The sequence below is a fragment of the Apteryx mantelli genome, chromosome 6 (genome assembly GCF_036417845.1).
Source record: "Apteryx mantelli isolate bAptMan1 chromosome 6, bAptMan1.hap1, whole genome shotgun sequence".
NCBI lineage: Eukaryota > Metazoa > Chordata > Aves > Apterygiformes > Apterygidae > Apteryx > Apteryx mantelli.
In genome coordinates this window covers 13812309-13826344 of record NC_089983.1, presented here as the reverse complement: position 1 = coordinate 13826344, position 14036 = coordinate 13812309, and the positions used below count along the sequence as shown (strand labels likewise).

The 14036-nt window shown below is 44.0% G+C and overlaps 1 protein-coding gene across 9 annotated transcripts in view; it reads left to right on the top strand.

Annotated features, from left to right (window-relative positions):
- The window catches only part of KLF7 (KLF transcription factor 7), a 122749-nt gene that overhangs the window by 19719 nt on the left and 88994 nt on the right, over positions 1-14036 (top strand). For all 9 annotated transcript variants that reach the window (XM_067298807.1, XM_067298809.1, XM_067298806.1 and 6 more), the window contains exon 2: positions 13039-13651. In XM_067298807.1, the coding sequence (XP_067154908.1) occupies positions 13039-13651 (613 nt within the window). The remainder of the gene's footprint in view (positions 1-13038; positions 13652-14036) is intronic.

Here is a 14036-nt window from a genome sequence, read left to right as displayed (position 1 = left end):
TGCACCATGAGGAAGAGAACCCCCGTTCTCCAGCATGAGAAGCTGTTCTTGCTCCAAGACAGCCCAGGTTCCTGCTCTTCCCCTTCCCACAAACCAAGCCAAGAGAGCCTCGCTGCAGTCTCCCAAGTTGTGACATTGGAGACTTCCATCCTGTCTCAGAAAGACAATAGAGGGAAGGAGTGGTATACAGCAAACCCACAAAAGCAGGCTTATCTCGGGAGATACTATATAGGCTTAAATAGATATGACAAAGGAAAATCAGGGAGAATAGGACACTCATGGTAAACTAACTAATTTTTTTTAACATCTGAGTTGGAAATATGCCAGATAACATGTCCGCTGTTCGGATTACAATGACTATAATATATATTTCCTCTTGCAACATATTTCCTCTTCCTCCTTGTTGGTAAATGGCTTTTGTTTGTTTCCTTTCTGGAGAGTAGTGAGGGATCCCAGCTCTCTGCAGTGCATGTTCAGTAGTGAGTTGGAGCTGTGTATGGTAGTTTAATTGGTAGGATTGTAGTACCTTGAGCATGACATCTTCCAAAGCCCAGCATCATCATTTGGGCCTTTTAATTCCTGAGAAAGATGTGTGCTGAGTTTCATTCAGTTTAGTCAGTGAGGATGCTTAAGGATGGGGCTGGAAAGCCAAAGGCTTCACTCAGGGCCTCTCAGCAATGTAGGTGCAGGCAGAATGGATGCTAAAAGCCTCGTGGTGTTGTCAGCAGAGACCTGCCTTTGGCTGGTGTTGTCTCCGCAAGGTGATTCTGGGTGTTGTGTTCAGTGGTGTACCTGGAAGTAATTTGGGAACCCTGCAAGGGAAGGGTACCAACAAAAACTTGAGGCAGAGTCTGGCTGTCTTGCACAGTGTTATCCAATATGTTTCTACAGATATTTTGCTAGGAGAAAGAGCAGATTTAAGAGAGAGGGCCATAAAAAGGGGCAGTGACTTGCCTTGGCAGCAAGGCTCCTGACAAAAACAAATGTTGCTGAGGAGATGCAGAGTGAAGAAACAAGGGAAGGAAAGGGTGCTAATAGGGGAAGAAAGGCTGAGAGGAAGAGCCTCTCTGAAGTCCTTGAGTCAGACAGGTTTCTGAGTGGGGCTCAAATAGGTTCCCTTCTGTCCTCCACCTCCTTTAGGAAGGGTAGAGTTTCTGCTGACTTCTGTTTCTTCTGATGCTTCGTCACAGTGCCCAGCTTCTGCTTCTCACTATCCTGTTCCCAGTAACAAAAGAGGCCCCTTTGGGCCTCTCTGCATTGTTGTCTCTGCAGACTTGGAGTCCACAGGTATCCATATGGGGCATCTCTGTGAAGGCCTATCGTGATATCGTGTAGTTAGCTCCTCTAACAAAAGGCAGAGTGTCTTGTGCACAGAAACATCTTGAATTGACCGTGGTGGCTGCTTGGATACTGGGAAGTCATTATATCTTCCAGGAATACCAAAACATTGCATTCCTCCTAGGCTCTTTTCTGGCTGTTCCTACTATTAATAACTTTGCCCTGAAATAGCCCTTTCATATTGCAGCATATTAAAATCCATAACAACTGGGTGGGTGTCCACAGTCAACAGACTCTGAGCGAGAGCCTCGGCTGTGTAAATTGGCTCACAGAGGTGTGCTGACTCTGAGCAGCTGGTGATCTGACCTGCTGAGCTTTTGCAAGTCAATAAATGGCAGGGCTCTTAATGGGATCTCCTGACTTCCCATCCCGCGCTGTCGCCATTAGCCGTACAGCCTGCTGGAAACCGCACTGGCACAGGAATGATCTCCTTCCTTTAATGAGGAATAAGCAGTGCCCAGTCCAGCTCTGACAGTGCACCTTGAGTTGCTAACGATATTCACAAAAGGCCCTGCAGATCTCCCTTTTGTTTGATCTAATGCATTTTGGAGATGCAGGTCTCTTCAGATCCCTGTGGGCAGCTGCCTCTGTTGCTGCTGAGTGGTTGGGCCAATGCTGGCAGGCACTTTACCAATGTGCTCCATAAATTACTTTAGAAGAAGGTCGTGCTGCTTTTATCAGGGTGCGTAGCAGCCCAAGTGCACCGCCTGTCGGATTTGAGGCTGGAAGAAAATCCCCTGATGGCTAGAATTTCGGAACAAATACCTTCTAGTGCAATGTTGAAAATAAAAGCAATGGAAAAACACCCTTCTTGGCTGTAAGGGAACCTCCTTTAGAAGGCACCTGCTTTTGAGTGAGAGGCCAGTTTAGCTGCAGTGGGATGCTTAAACAGAATCTTGTTGTTTTTGGTGGGCACAGATGATGAAAACCCTGGCCTAGAAGTGACACCAACCAGTTTCTGAAAACCTGCAAATAGACTGCTGGGTCCAAATTCAAAAAAAAAAAAAAAAAAAAGACAAATACAAGTACAAGGATGTCTGAAGGAGGAGTTGTTTTTAAGTTCTTTCTATTTTTCCATTTGGGTCACATCGTGCCTAATAAAGTAGACAAGATTTGTAGTATAAGATAACTGTCTCCAGCCATCAAAGAACATGTCAAATTCTGTTTCACGTAAGCCGCAGAGTTAAGTGGCACTAATCAAGAGCAGAATTTCGTGGAGTTTGAGTGCTGGCAAGGTCCTCAGCTGATGTAAACAGGAACAATGAAATCAGTGCTGCTCTGTGCTGACCTACCCCAGCTGAGAATCCGGTTGTGTTTCCGATCGCCTTGCTGCTAGTCTGAGTTTTTTTCTCGGTGTGAGTGATGGTGAAACTTGAGGCTGCTGGCTTCTCTTTTCTTTGCCCAGACTGGTGTATTTAGCACAGTATCACATGCATCTTCCTGCTCTTGTAAGATAGCAAATTACCCAAATGATTAAAAGAAAAGACAAAAAGGAGAGCATCAAATGGCTTTTTGTAAATGTGACTGGACAGTTCTTGTGCTCATATTAAAGTGTGAACTTCAGCCAAACAGTCCATTGCTCCCTGCGTGGCTTGAGGGAGACTTTGGCCCCTATATGTTTATTATGGTTTAGAAATGGTATAAATGCTCTTCTATTCTTTTTTTGTTCTGACCTTATTCTACAACTCTTTCCCCTCCTTCCTCCTGCTTCCTGTTTCCCAGACAGGTCCCCACCTCTTCTTCCGCGCAGCCAAAAATAATGCAAAAGGGAACATACAAAAGGTTTTCTGAGCCACCAGATGTGATAATGAATGGGCATCATGTACAGAGTAGATACAGTAGTCTCAGCACAAAAATGTTGCTCATGCGATGTTAAGATGAGGAATTGCATGTTTTTGGATTAGGAATGCAATGTAATGCATCCCCTTGTTTAATATGTTTTTAGGTCAGAGCAGAAGAGATGACTTACAGCCAAGAACTCTCATGAAATGTACCATATATTCTGGGTTTACTGATACGTCTCTTCTTTAGATTTGACTTAATAGGCTAATTGTGAAGAATTGCGCTTATGAATATGTCTTTGCATGAGGTTGTAAGAACAAAACTGGTGTATACATTTGTGTCAGCTGCTGAGGAGGAAATTTTAAGCTATCTCTGGATGTTAATGAAACATCTCTAAATAATACACTTCTTCATTTGTGATCCAGTCTGGAGTAGTTACAAGGAATCCAGTTCTGCTGCATAACCCCACTGCAGTACTTTGTAAGGATGAATCTTAATTGAGAATCGAGACCTAAAATATTGCTCTGCTTTGTGCATTTCACAGCCATCAGCATTTGCTTTTGCATATCCATTTCCTGTGAGAAGTTTACCACACTCTGGGGCATGCTTTGAACCTGGTCCTTTGATTTCAGTGGGAGCTAGAACTGGCAGTTGAAGAAGCTAATTGTCCCTTTTTGCTATTAATAATGCTAAATTAAAGCTGCTTCCAAACAGGACAGGAACAGGTTAAATACACACTTCATGAAGTCTGGAGAAAAGTTTGCAGTGAGGGCCAGTAGCCAGCTCACTCAGAGCCATCCAGGGTTGTTATACAAATAGATGATCTCTTCAAAAAGATTTTGAAACACGCTTATGTTATATTTATCATTTCTCAGGTGGTCATTGTATGGCTACTTGCAGTCTGTATTACGCGGCAGCAGAGCATACAGTATGTGTGCACTTATGGGTTTTATCATACGCTAGCACAATGGGCTGCCTTCACTTCTGAATTCATGGTTTGGCTATCCGTAATCCTCTGCTGACACTGATGGTATTTTTAGCTGTTGTGACTGGTTGCAAATATTTTTTCTGTCTTTATTAAACAGTCAAAACCAGCAAAAGCCGTCCGAAGCTCTGATTCAGAGTTTGCAGATTTCTTTCGTCCATTTTTTTAGCTAGATGCCTATTGAATTCAGCCATGCTTAGCTGCAGTCCTTTGTTCAATATCTCACAACCAGTGCACTGAAATTCTCTATGTACCAGCTCAAGTACAAGAGATTCTTAATGAACAAATTTGACCTGTCCATTTAAAAGAATATTCGTTAGGTAAGATGTATTTCATAATCATTAAGTTTGGGAACAAATCTTGATTTTGATTCCTTGGTTAGAGTTACGAATTCAGGCTGTTTGAGGCTCTTGCAATATTTCTTGGTTTACTAACCATTTCTCCTGGTGAAAATTGCCAGTTTGTGGCAAAACTGTTTTTTATCCTTTGAGCTTAATAGGCTGATAAAAGTCATTGCTAACCTTGGTTACATCATTCCCCATAGCAACAGGAAAATGTCTTGTGCATGTATGAAGGTAGTGATTCTGTTCTTTAAGTAAATCTACAGAACTTTTTAAATTAAAATGTGTCTTCACTGAATGTAATCTCAAGCAGATCTACAAAACCAGCAAGGTTTGAAGTTTCTGACTTCAGCATTTTTTATGTACTGAAGAAAAACTCTGTGAAGACCATCCAGGGAGTATGTCATCTTGGTTGTGATAAGAGAACGTTCTTCAGTAGTGCTTTTGTGTATGAATAATAGAGAATGGGCTGGTTTGGCTAAATACATTTCCTTAAAAGTTCATTCTCTGGGCTGAAACCAAGAAGGAAAAAATCAGCACAAGTTATTATATTGAAGAAATTTGCAAACAGAGACTTGGTCCTATGTAGCATATTCAACAGAAATCATCGAGTTAATAGACTTGCCCTTTCCACACTGTGCTGGTGGTGAGGCTCAGTCAGCCAGTGGTTTAGAGGACTAGCCTGATGGCTCAAGCATATGGCAAAGTTACCACAGGAAAACAAATCTCTGTATATCGGCTGATCTTTGCTGACCAAGTGTGCGCCTGCTTTCTGCGCATGGCAAAAGCCTGTTTGTTGAGCATACAGTTAGCTTGATTTGCTTAATATATACAGTGGACTAAGAACATGCGTGCAGATATTTGCCATGAGTTAGTTATCATTAAGTAGCTTATTGTTGTACCTGAAAAGTACTTTAACTCCCTTTTTTAAAGAACTGTGTACTTTGTAGGCAGGATGTATTGGCACACTACTAGGAGTTTTGTCTTAAATCCTTTGCAATAGAAATTTGCTATCACTTGAAACTTGTGCTTAATATTCATTCATTTCAGACTGCGGTTTGCCTGTGTTCCCAAGTGTGTTCTGCATAACTACTTATTTAATACTAAAATTCTGTTTATTTTATGCTGGCCCAAATGTTACACTTGTGATGTGCTGCAGATTTTTGACAACTAGCAACTGCCCAGTAAAGGTTGCCAAAAGGAAAAGCTGGAGGTTTTGGCAGCTGGGTGGGAACAGATGACAATCTTGGAATAGATGGGCAAGAGTATTGGGTTTTGTTGTTCAGGAAGTAATGAAGGCTTTTGGCAGTGGGAAAAAGATGCATCTTTCAAACCCTGTTTTGGGGTTAAGGACAAAAGTAGCATGACATTTCAAGGAAGGTGGGTGAGTTTTGAATTTCTTGTTCCTCATAATTTCTGAGTTGCCTTGTGATGGTTGGTTCAATATCTGCCTCTCGGATCAGAAATGCAAATGCCACCGTAGCTCAAAGCTTTTGCTGTTCTGCTAAACAACGAAATAGTGACAACCAGGCACTGAACCTGGAAACAACCTGTCATTGCTTGCTCTGAACTTGAGTGAACTGTGGCGATATTCACCTTAGATTTATTGTTTTGGGCTGCTTTCAGATTCAGGATGTTCTCTCCTTCTTGGTAATCTTGAGACTTACACAGTTATTTCATTTTAGAGATGAGGCCCCTTTTTACATGCAAATGGAAAACAGCAGGGTTATGATGGAGATTGGAATTTGACCTTAACTATTGCATGGGTAGTTCAGTTTTGCTCATATAAATTATGCTGCAAAGAAAATCCTTTCAAGTGTTGTAAATGAAGCTGGTAGATCAGACCTGCTTGTCAACCACATTCGACATTTTCATTCTCTGTCACAGCCTGATCTAAGTATCTAACTTCTTAATTAGGTTTTGGATAGCTTCCAAGATCAGTGCTTGATGTGCCATTATATCTGCAATAAAATGGCACTTAAAAGTAACTAGCACTTCCAGATAAGAACTTCCCATGGTCTGCTAGCAAAATTCAAAATCAAAATGTTATAAAATACTTCAGCATCAGTAAAACAGAGGAGTCCACTGAACATGTTGATTATGTGCCTTCCCTGACTTTCTGGCCTCAAATCATTATTAAGTGTTTGGGCTTTGATTTACCCTTGACAGAACTTTACTGTTGCCATGTTGTCCTCAGCTGTGCAAAACACTCAGGAGTTTCTGAATGCTGTAAAGACTCCACAGTATAGGCAGGTGCTTCTGAAGTGACCTCTAATTTTTCAAGAGCCTATATATATATGGGTCAAATTCTGATACACTACATGGCTATAAATCAAGACCAGTTCTTTTCAATTCGTTGGAGCAACTTCAGATTTATATCCTTGGAAGTGAGAGTTCATTTGGGATCATGAGTTGGAATTAGGTTTTCCAGAGCTGTCCAGACCTGAACCCAGACACTGAGCACATGCCCTCTTCAGAGACTGCTGGCCTATGGGCAGGGTCTTTCCCTGGTCATTCCCTCAAGTGCAGACAGAAAGCTCAGGTACCTCCACTGCCTTGAGACTTGGCACATAGATGACCACGGTGGTCCCATCTGGAGCTTTCCTGCTGGTTGTTCTCTGGAGGAGAGTGATGAAGGCAAACATCAACATCAGGAGCGCTGACTCCAGCTCCTTCATAGCTTGATTTTGAATGTTCTGGGTTGCACTTTAACCTGGACAGTTGACAAGCACCCAGAAACATTGGCTGTTCTGAGTCGAAGCCAAGTATCTGCAAGTCTAGGAGGGATTGTTTGGACTTTGTCTTATCGCTGTTGAAGCTAGTGATAAAACTGTCTTATTTCAGTGGCTCCAGAGTTAGGTGAGTGCTAAGCTCTGCCGGAAATGGTCCACGTGTCACATCTAATATCAGAGGCACACACTGTGTTTCTCTTGCATTGTATTTCATAGGGGTGAGCATATTCAAGGTGTTCGATAAATAATCTTTACTTTCGGTAAATGAGCTCCGGTGGTAAGAATACACGTAGATTAGAGGTCATATGTTTCTGAACTGGCAGACATACTGAACACTGAATTTCCCTGGATCAATGCTACTGCAACCTTTGAAAGTACTAACGGTAAGTGAGAAGTAGGTCCTTAGCAGGCGTGAAACAGCACTACAATGGCTGTCTTGTGCTGTCTGAAAGATCTGCTTTTGCCTGTTGAACTGTCATGGTGTGCAACTTCTGTGTATTCTGCTGCTATCCAGGCCCCAGAGGACTGAGGGGAATGAAGAGATATTATGAGTTACCTATATAGGGCAAGGTAACAAACAGACTTTCTTTCAGGTGATGAAAATGTACCTCTGTTGGGAAAGTGACCCTTCTTTTGCAATTGTATCCAAAAGTGAAAAATCAAGCTGAGGCCTTGCTGGGGATGTCCACCTGCCAGACTGCGGTCCTCTGCTAGCTGGCTTTCTGCAAGCACATGGAGTCTAGCAAGGTCACATCCTATTATTTGTCAGCCATGAATCATCATTTCTTTTAGCTGGCTAAATTGAAGAGCAAGGTGCAAAGAGAATGACCCTTGTTAATCAGGGCAGGCAGGTTAAAGCAGTGGGTCACTTTTTATCCCTAGTCTGAGAAAACAGCTTGACAGCAGTCAGCAGTCTTATGGATCTTCTCATTGTGTCCCTGAAGGGAGCCATCTTCCTCTTCCCATTACAATTTTTGAAGTCTTTATTGCTATAAATCATTCAGATGCTGTGTAAGAAAGTTTAATGCTTGTCAAGTTGCCTGCAATGTAGCAGCCTACAGAATAGTAAGGCATATGTCGCATATGACGTTTATTACATCCATTACCCAAATCTCCCCCTCTCTTGCGCGAATGTTTGAGGGGAAACTGGGCATCCAACAGGACTGGAGATCAGGACAAGAACAGTGCACTCCTGTCTTAGGTAACCTTGGACCATTTTCCTTCCAGTTTGGTAGTGAAGACAGAAGATCTGTGGAAGGTTCTCCAGAGTCTGAATCTACCAGTTTAGGTTCAAATCTCTGTGGATGGTTGTCACTATCCTACTGTTCCCACCCAAAATTGGTAGTTCTTGATGCACTTGCTGGCGAATGACTTGGTGGGAATGGAGACCAAAAAACTCTCCTGCCCCTCCTGATGGTCCACATGGCTGAAGTGGTGGTCTCGGCCTTGGTGGTCTCAGCCCAGCTGGTTTCTTCGGGTCAGGGCTCAAGACAAGGGGATGTGCTTAGCTGACTTAAAAATTAAAAGTCCTGCCAGGGCAGGGATGAAGGAAATGGGTGGATTTCAAAATCCTGCCTCGCCACTCCACGGATGACTTAGGCCAGAAAGAGGGGAAGGTTGTGTGAGGTATTTGGCATAAGCAGGGAAGTGCATATGGGGAGAGAAGCTTTGTTTCTGCATGCAATTGCCTGCTCTCGGCAAATGCAGCAGCAGGTAGGGCCCTGGCGGGGGGTAAAGGAAGGAGGGCTGTGGCCTTAACCCTTGTCAGGCTTCGTCTGCGATGCAGATTAGATGAGGCCTTTCCTGGCTCAGTGTTGCTAGGATTTTTTTGCCTATTGACTTGAGAGATTGAAGGGGGTGAAAGGGAGGGACTTCATTATATTGTTTCTTTTTCTTTGAGCTCTTTTTTTTCCCCTCTATGGGGAGATGGGCTTGATCTACTGGTTTTGGATTTCAGAGGCAGAAGGCAAGACATGACCAGCTGGTGTCTTGAAATGGCACAGGTGCAATGGCTGCGGGAGGGGGGAGCCAAGAATAATTACAGGTTTCTGAAGCATCAGGCTTTGCCTGAAAAGGGCTCATCGAGAAGCTGCTCTTTATGGAAAATTAATGGTGAAGCTGGAAAAACTGTCAGGCCTACTATTGTTGTCATAGGGGTAGTTATGCCTTAAAGGGGCAGCACGTCCTGCTTCCCTCTGTGGGCAATGAGGAGCTGTAACGCAACCTTTCTGATCTTAGAGCAATTGAAATTTCATGTGACTGTCATCAGTTTTAATGGCCTTGAGTCTCTGCCTTTCTCTCTCCTTTTTTTTTCCTTTTCTTTCCCCCTAATTTATGATTATGCTTGCTCTTTCGTTTGGAAGCCTTTATTTATTAGGCCCCTAAATCTGTTTCTCTCCCACTGGACGAAAGCTAAGTGAATTCAAAAGCCCAAATTAAATGATGTGGGGAATTCAAAAGCATCAGCCATTTTGGTGTGTGTGTTCCTGAAAGGCTGTGGGGTACCTTTGGAAAGCTGCCCCCAAAACCCGTTAGGATGCATTTGGGGAGAGACCAGATCCCCAGCTAAAGCCATTCTTCACAGTCCCAGAATTACACTTTAAACAGAGAATGGACTTTTTCTGTCTGTAAGAGCAGCCTTCCCTTGTTCCTATGTGCAGCCCCGGCTCAGTGGCCTTCCAGGGTGCTGGTACCAAGCTTTTCTGCAAGAGGAGTGTGAGCATGGTCCATAGGCACTGGTGCCCCTAGGGACAGCCCTGGTAGTGTCTGCTGCTTGGTCAGGAACCAGTTTGAACGGACCTTCATGGGAGAGGGGACTCTCAAATGGGGGCCGAAAGCCTTGTCCCCTGTCTCTCCCCCTTGAAGGAAGTCCTTGGCATTTGATTAAGTGCTGAGGCAGGGCAGCAATGCTGCCTCATGGACCCAGCAAGGTTAGGCAGCGTGAGATGCTGTGACAAGTTGCTTGAAAGCTTAAGGCTGATTCCCATTGTTTCGAGCTCTATCCAGAGAGCAGGAAGCAGGGAAACCTTGGGGCTGAACAGGGCGGATGTGCCAGGGGCCGAGCCGCATTGTTGCAGCAGGAAGTAGGAACCGTTCCAGAAAAACCCAGCTAAAGGAGAGCTGTGGGGGAAGGGGAGGACACAAATAAACAGCTTCTCAGGGCTCCTGAAACAGGGCTGTCGGTGAGAGAAATGCGCCAACAGCATCTGACAGGAATCTCAAAGTCTTTAGTGTTGCCTTGTACTGCATTAGTGTTCGCGGCATTACTCATGGATTTCACAATGGTAACGAGGTGGAGCAGGGGAATCCTCGTAATCTGACTTCAGCTTTTCTCAGCCACTCGCTACTGGAAATACTCCCTGGAAGAAAAAGGGATTAGCGGCTGGCTGCAGCCTCTTGGTTTCCTGGAGCAGTGCAGTGATGTAGGGTTAACCCACTGCCCTAGCAGTAAATACAACTCATCACCGACGTAGGTAAGGGAAAGGGAATCCCCTTGGTAGAGGCAGTAATCTGGGGCAGGGGACCAGTCTCTGCCCTGCCACAGACTGTCTCGCTGACCTTGGGGAAATCATTCAGCTTCCTTGGTGGTCAGCATGGACGATCGCACTCCCCTGCCTCACAGCAGCTTGGGAGGTTTTGGGTGGCACCAGGCATAACAATATGTTGTGGACCATCACGCTGGTTGAACATCAAGGGCAGCCCAGATGAGCACCACTGCTCATCTGTACAAAGATATAAGAGTCCAGGGGTTTTGTCAGTGTAGGTGTTGCTTGGGATGACAGTAATTCTTCAGGAGGTGACATCGGGCAATTTTAGAAGCAATGATGCTTTATACGCTTAGCCCTTCTCACTCTGCTTGGCAGGAACCAAACTCAGGAGCGCTACCACAACACGGTGGTGTCTGCAGGTGTGGCATGTCTTCCTTGGGTCCTTTCAGGACCAGAAGCTTACCTGGGTTAAAAAGCAGATAGGGGAAGGGGACAACATGGAGTTTTTAAACAATTCCCAGGCACTGCTGAGAGGGCACCTTGGCCCCCCTGTTTTCGGGAGTTGGACCATCCCTTGTTGAACGTCAGGAGCACAAAAACTTGACGACTTTGCCTCCCAAGTATTTGACAAAATCAGTCCTTCAGAAATCTCTTTTGTGATAAATAAAGCTCTGTTATTATATTTGGGGAAACTGAGCAGGGAGTGTGGTAATTTGCTTAAGGCAAGAATGCTAACTAGCAAGTGTCCTACCTCCAAGCCTGTGTGCAGACACATTATATATACGATATCATGCCTCTGAAAGTTATCCACACGCTAAACTATAGCACTGTTCTCTTGCGTATATTGCTGGTTTATTGCTTTCTGTCCAAGTCTATCTCTACAGCTCAGATCTGTAATCAGCGATTATTAAAAAAACAGATAACTGTCTGACAAATTCTTTTCTTAACTCTGAAAGTCATTCCACTATATTACATGTGAAAACAACAGTGTTCCTTCCTTGGTACGTTAAAAGTAATAATCTTGAGTTACTTTGTAGCTCCTAGACAGCTATGAATGGGACCTCTTTATCCTCCTATTGATGAGACCTTTGTACTCAGATGTCAGGAATCTGTCTCTCCTCCTGTCTTTGGTGATAACAAGTTTTTGTTTCTCGATCAGGTGCTTGACTTCCAGGTTGAGATGTAGTAGGGTGACCATAGGCTGCTTTGAAAATTTTGGTCTAAAATTCCCTTCCTTATCATCTCTAGAAGTGTTCTCTCAGGAGTAGTTTTTAGAGGTTTCTAAAAAATATTAGAACGTCTGTCTCTCCAAGTCCTGTAAAATCACAATGGTGGTACTAAACCAGCTAGCCTTTCAAGCAGCAAGAAATGAAAAATAGCACTAATAAACTCTGTTAAAAGCTCCTGAAACTACAGCTGTTTTCTATAAATAATAAAAGTTTATAATGTGGGTTTTGGAGAACATTGAGCAGTTTGATGGTGCCTGGAGGTTTTATTGGGGCTAGCTCAGGACACCTCATATAAGGTCCATTTAAGTAGGGGAGGCTCACCCCATCCTCCTGCTGATGATCATTGCTTCGGAGATGCAGGAACTCATTTTTAAGTGGCAGCCACCTTAACTGTGTCTTTACTTTTTAAAAAGCTGTGTGTGTGTGTTTGTGTGCAAGTCTAGTGTCCTGTATATAGGAAGACCCACTTGACCAGATGTGCCAAAACCCCTCTAAAAATGACAACAGAAACCTTTTTTCTGTCACATCTTCCCTTGTCTTAAGCCCTTTAAATAATCTGCGGTATCACTGGAGTTTTTCTCTCTCTCTTCTTTCTATCTTAAAATGATATAGTTCAGAATTGTGCCATTTTAAGAACAGATTGAGCCCCAGCCAACTACACTGAGTTAAATTTGGAGTGAAATTTAATGTTTGCGGAGAAAGAGGAAACAATTCTTTGGAGAGGCAACTTTTTATTTGTAGATGTCCAGGAGAGAGAGCAGTAAGAATCGTTTCATATGGAGGTGACTGTTGGCCAGATTACACTTACATTTGGAAGGGACCTGGTATCCATGGGACAACATGCAGACTTTCATGAAAAATTTAGTAGATGCTTTCCAGTTGTCATGTCTTCACTTTGACCACATATCCACTGCTGTATGCAGATACTCCCACACACTGCCTCTGAGCAGCTTCAAAGAAGTGCCAAATCCTCATATCTCCCAAAGAGAGACCATTTTATGAGAAGGTGCTGGTGTGCGTGAGTGCCATCTCTGGATGGCTCTGGACCACATTTGTTCTCCTGCTCTAGGTGAGAGCTACACTGCAATCTCTCTCTAACAGCGATTTCTTTCCCTCCTCTCTCCCTTCCCCCTCCTTCTGCAGACATGCCTCGAGTTGGAACGATACCTTCAGACAGAACCACGGAAGATCTCTGAGAGCTTTGGTGAGGATTTGGACTGCTTCCTTCATGCTTCCTCAGCTCCAGATGCAGAGGACAGTATCCGACGGCTGGACCCCATCCTCTTGCCACTGGAAACAAGTATGTGTGACAAAAACGCCAACATGGACATTATCCTCTCACGGGACAAACTGCTGTCTGAGACATGCCTCAGCTTGCAGTCCACCAGCTCTTCCACAGAAGGCTACACAGCCGTCAACCAGGCCCAACTCAATGCAGTAACCTCATTAACACCCCCTTCGTCTCCGGAGCTCAGCCGCCACCTCGTAAAAACCTCACAAACTCTCTCAGCGGTGGACGGCACGGTGACGTTGAAATTGGTGGCCAAGAAGGCTTCACTCAGCTCCATGAAAGTGGGTGTGGCAGCAGCGACTGCGGGGACGATAAAGAGTGGGCAAAGTGACAGTGAACAAGGAGGGACAGGGGCGGAGGCGTCCCCAGAAAACAAGAAGAGGGTTCATCGCTGTCAATTTAATGGGTGCCGGAAGGTTTATACAAAGAGCTCCCACTTAAAGGCTCACCAGAGGACTCATACAGGTACTTGTGTAGGATGCTTCTCTCTTCTTGTCCTCCTGCCAGCTATAACAGTAACCATCTCCTTTTATTCTCATTTAGAACAGAAAAAAATCTCTTCTGAAAGTCCAAGCTTGTATCTGTGAAACAGGGCAATGGAAAAATATGGCAGGCCACCGATTGTACCCGTTTCAAGAGAACAGGGGAATTAACTATCTACAATTAACCTGTTGTGGTTTCATATCTTATGGGGCTTGATGCAGAGTAATTTCAGGATACCTAAGGGATTTAGGTATACCATTCACATTAAAACTGTGGTCATGCCAGTTTGGGTTTTGGGTACTCAGTTCCCTAAGACAACCTTAAAAATGTTAATTTTCGTCATATTAATAGTTTGAAACAGAAAATA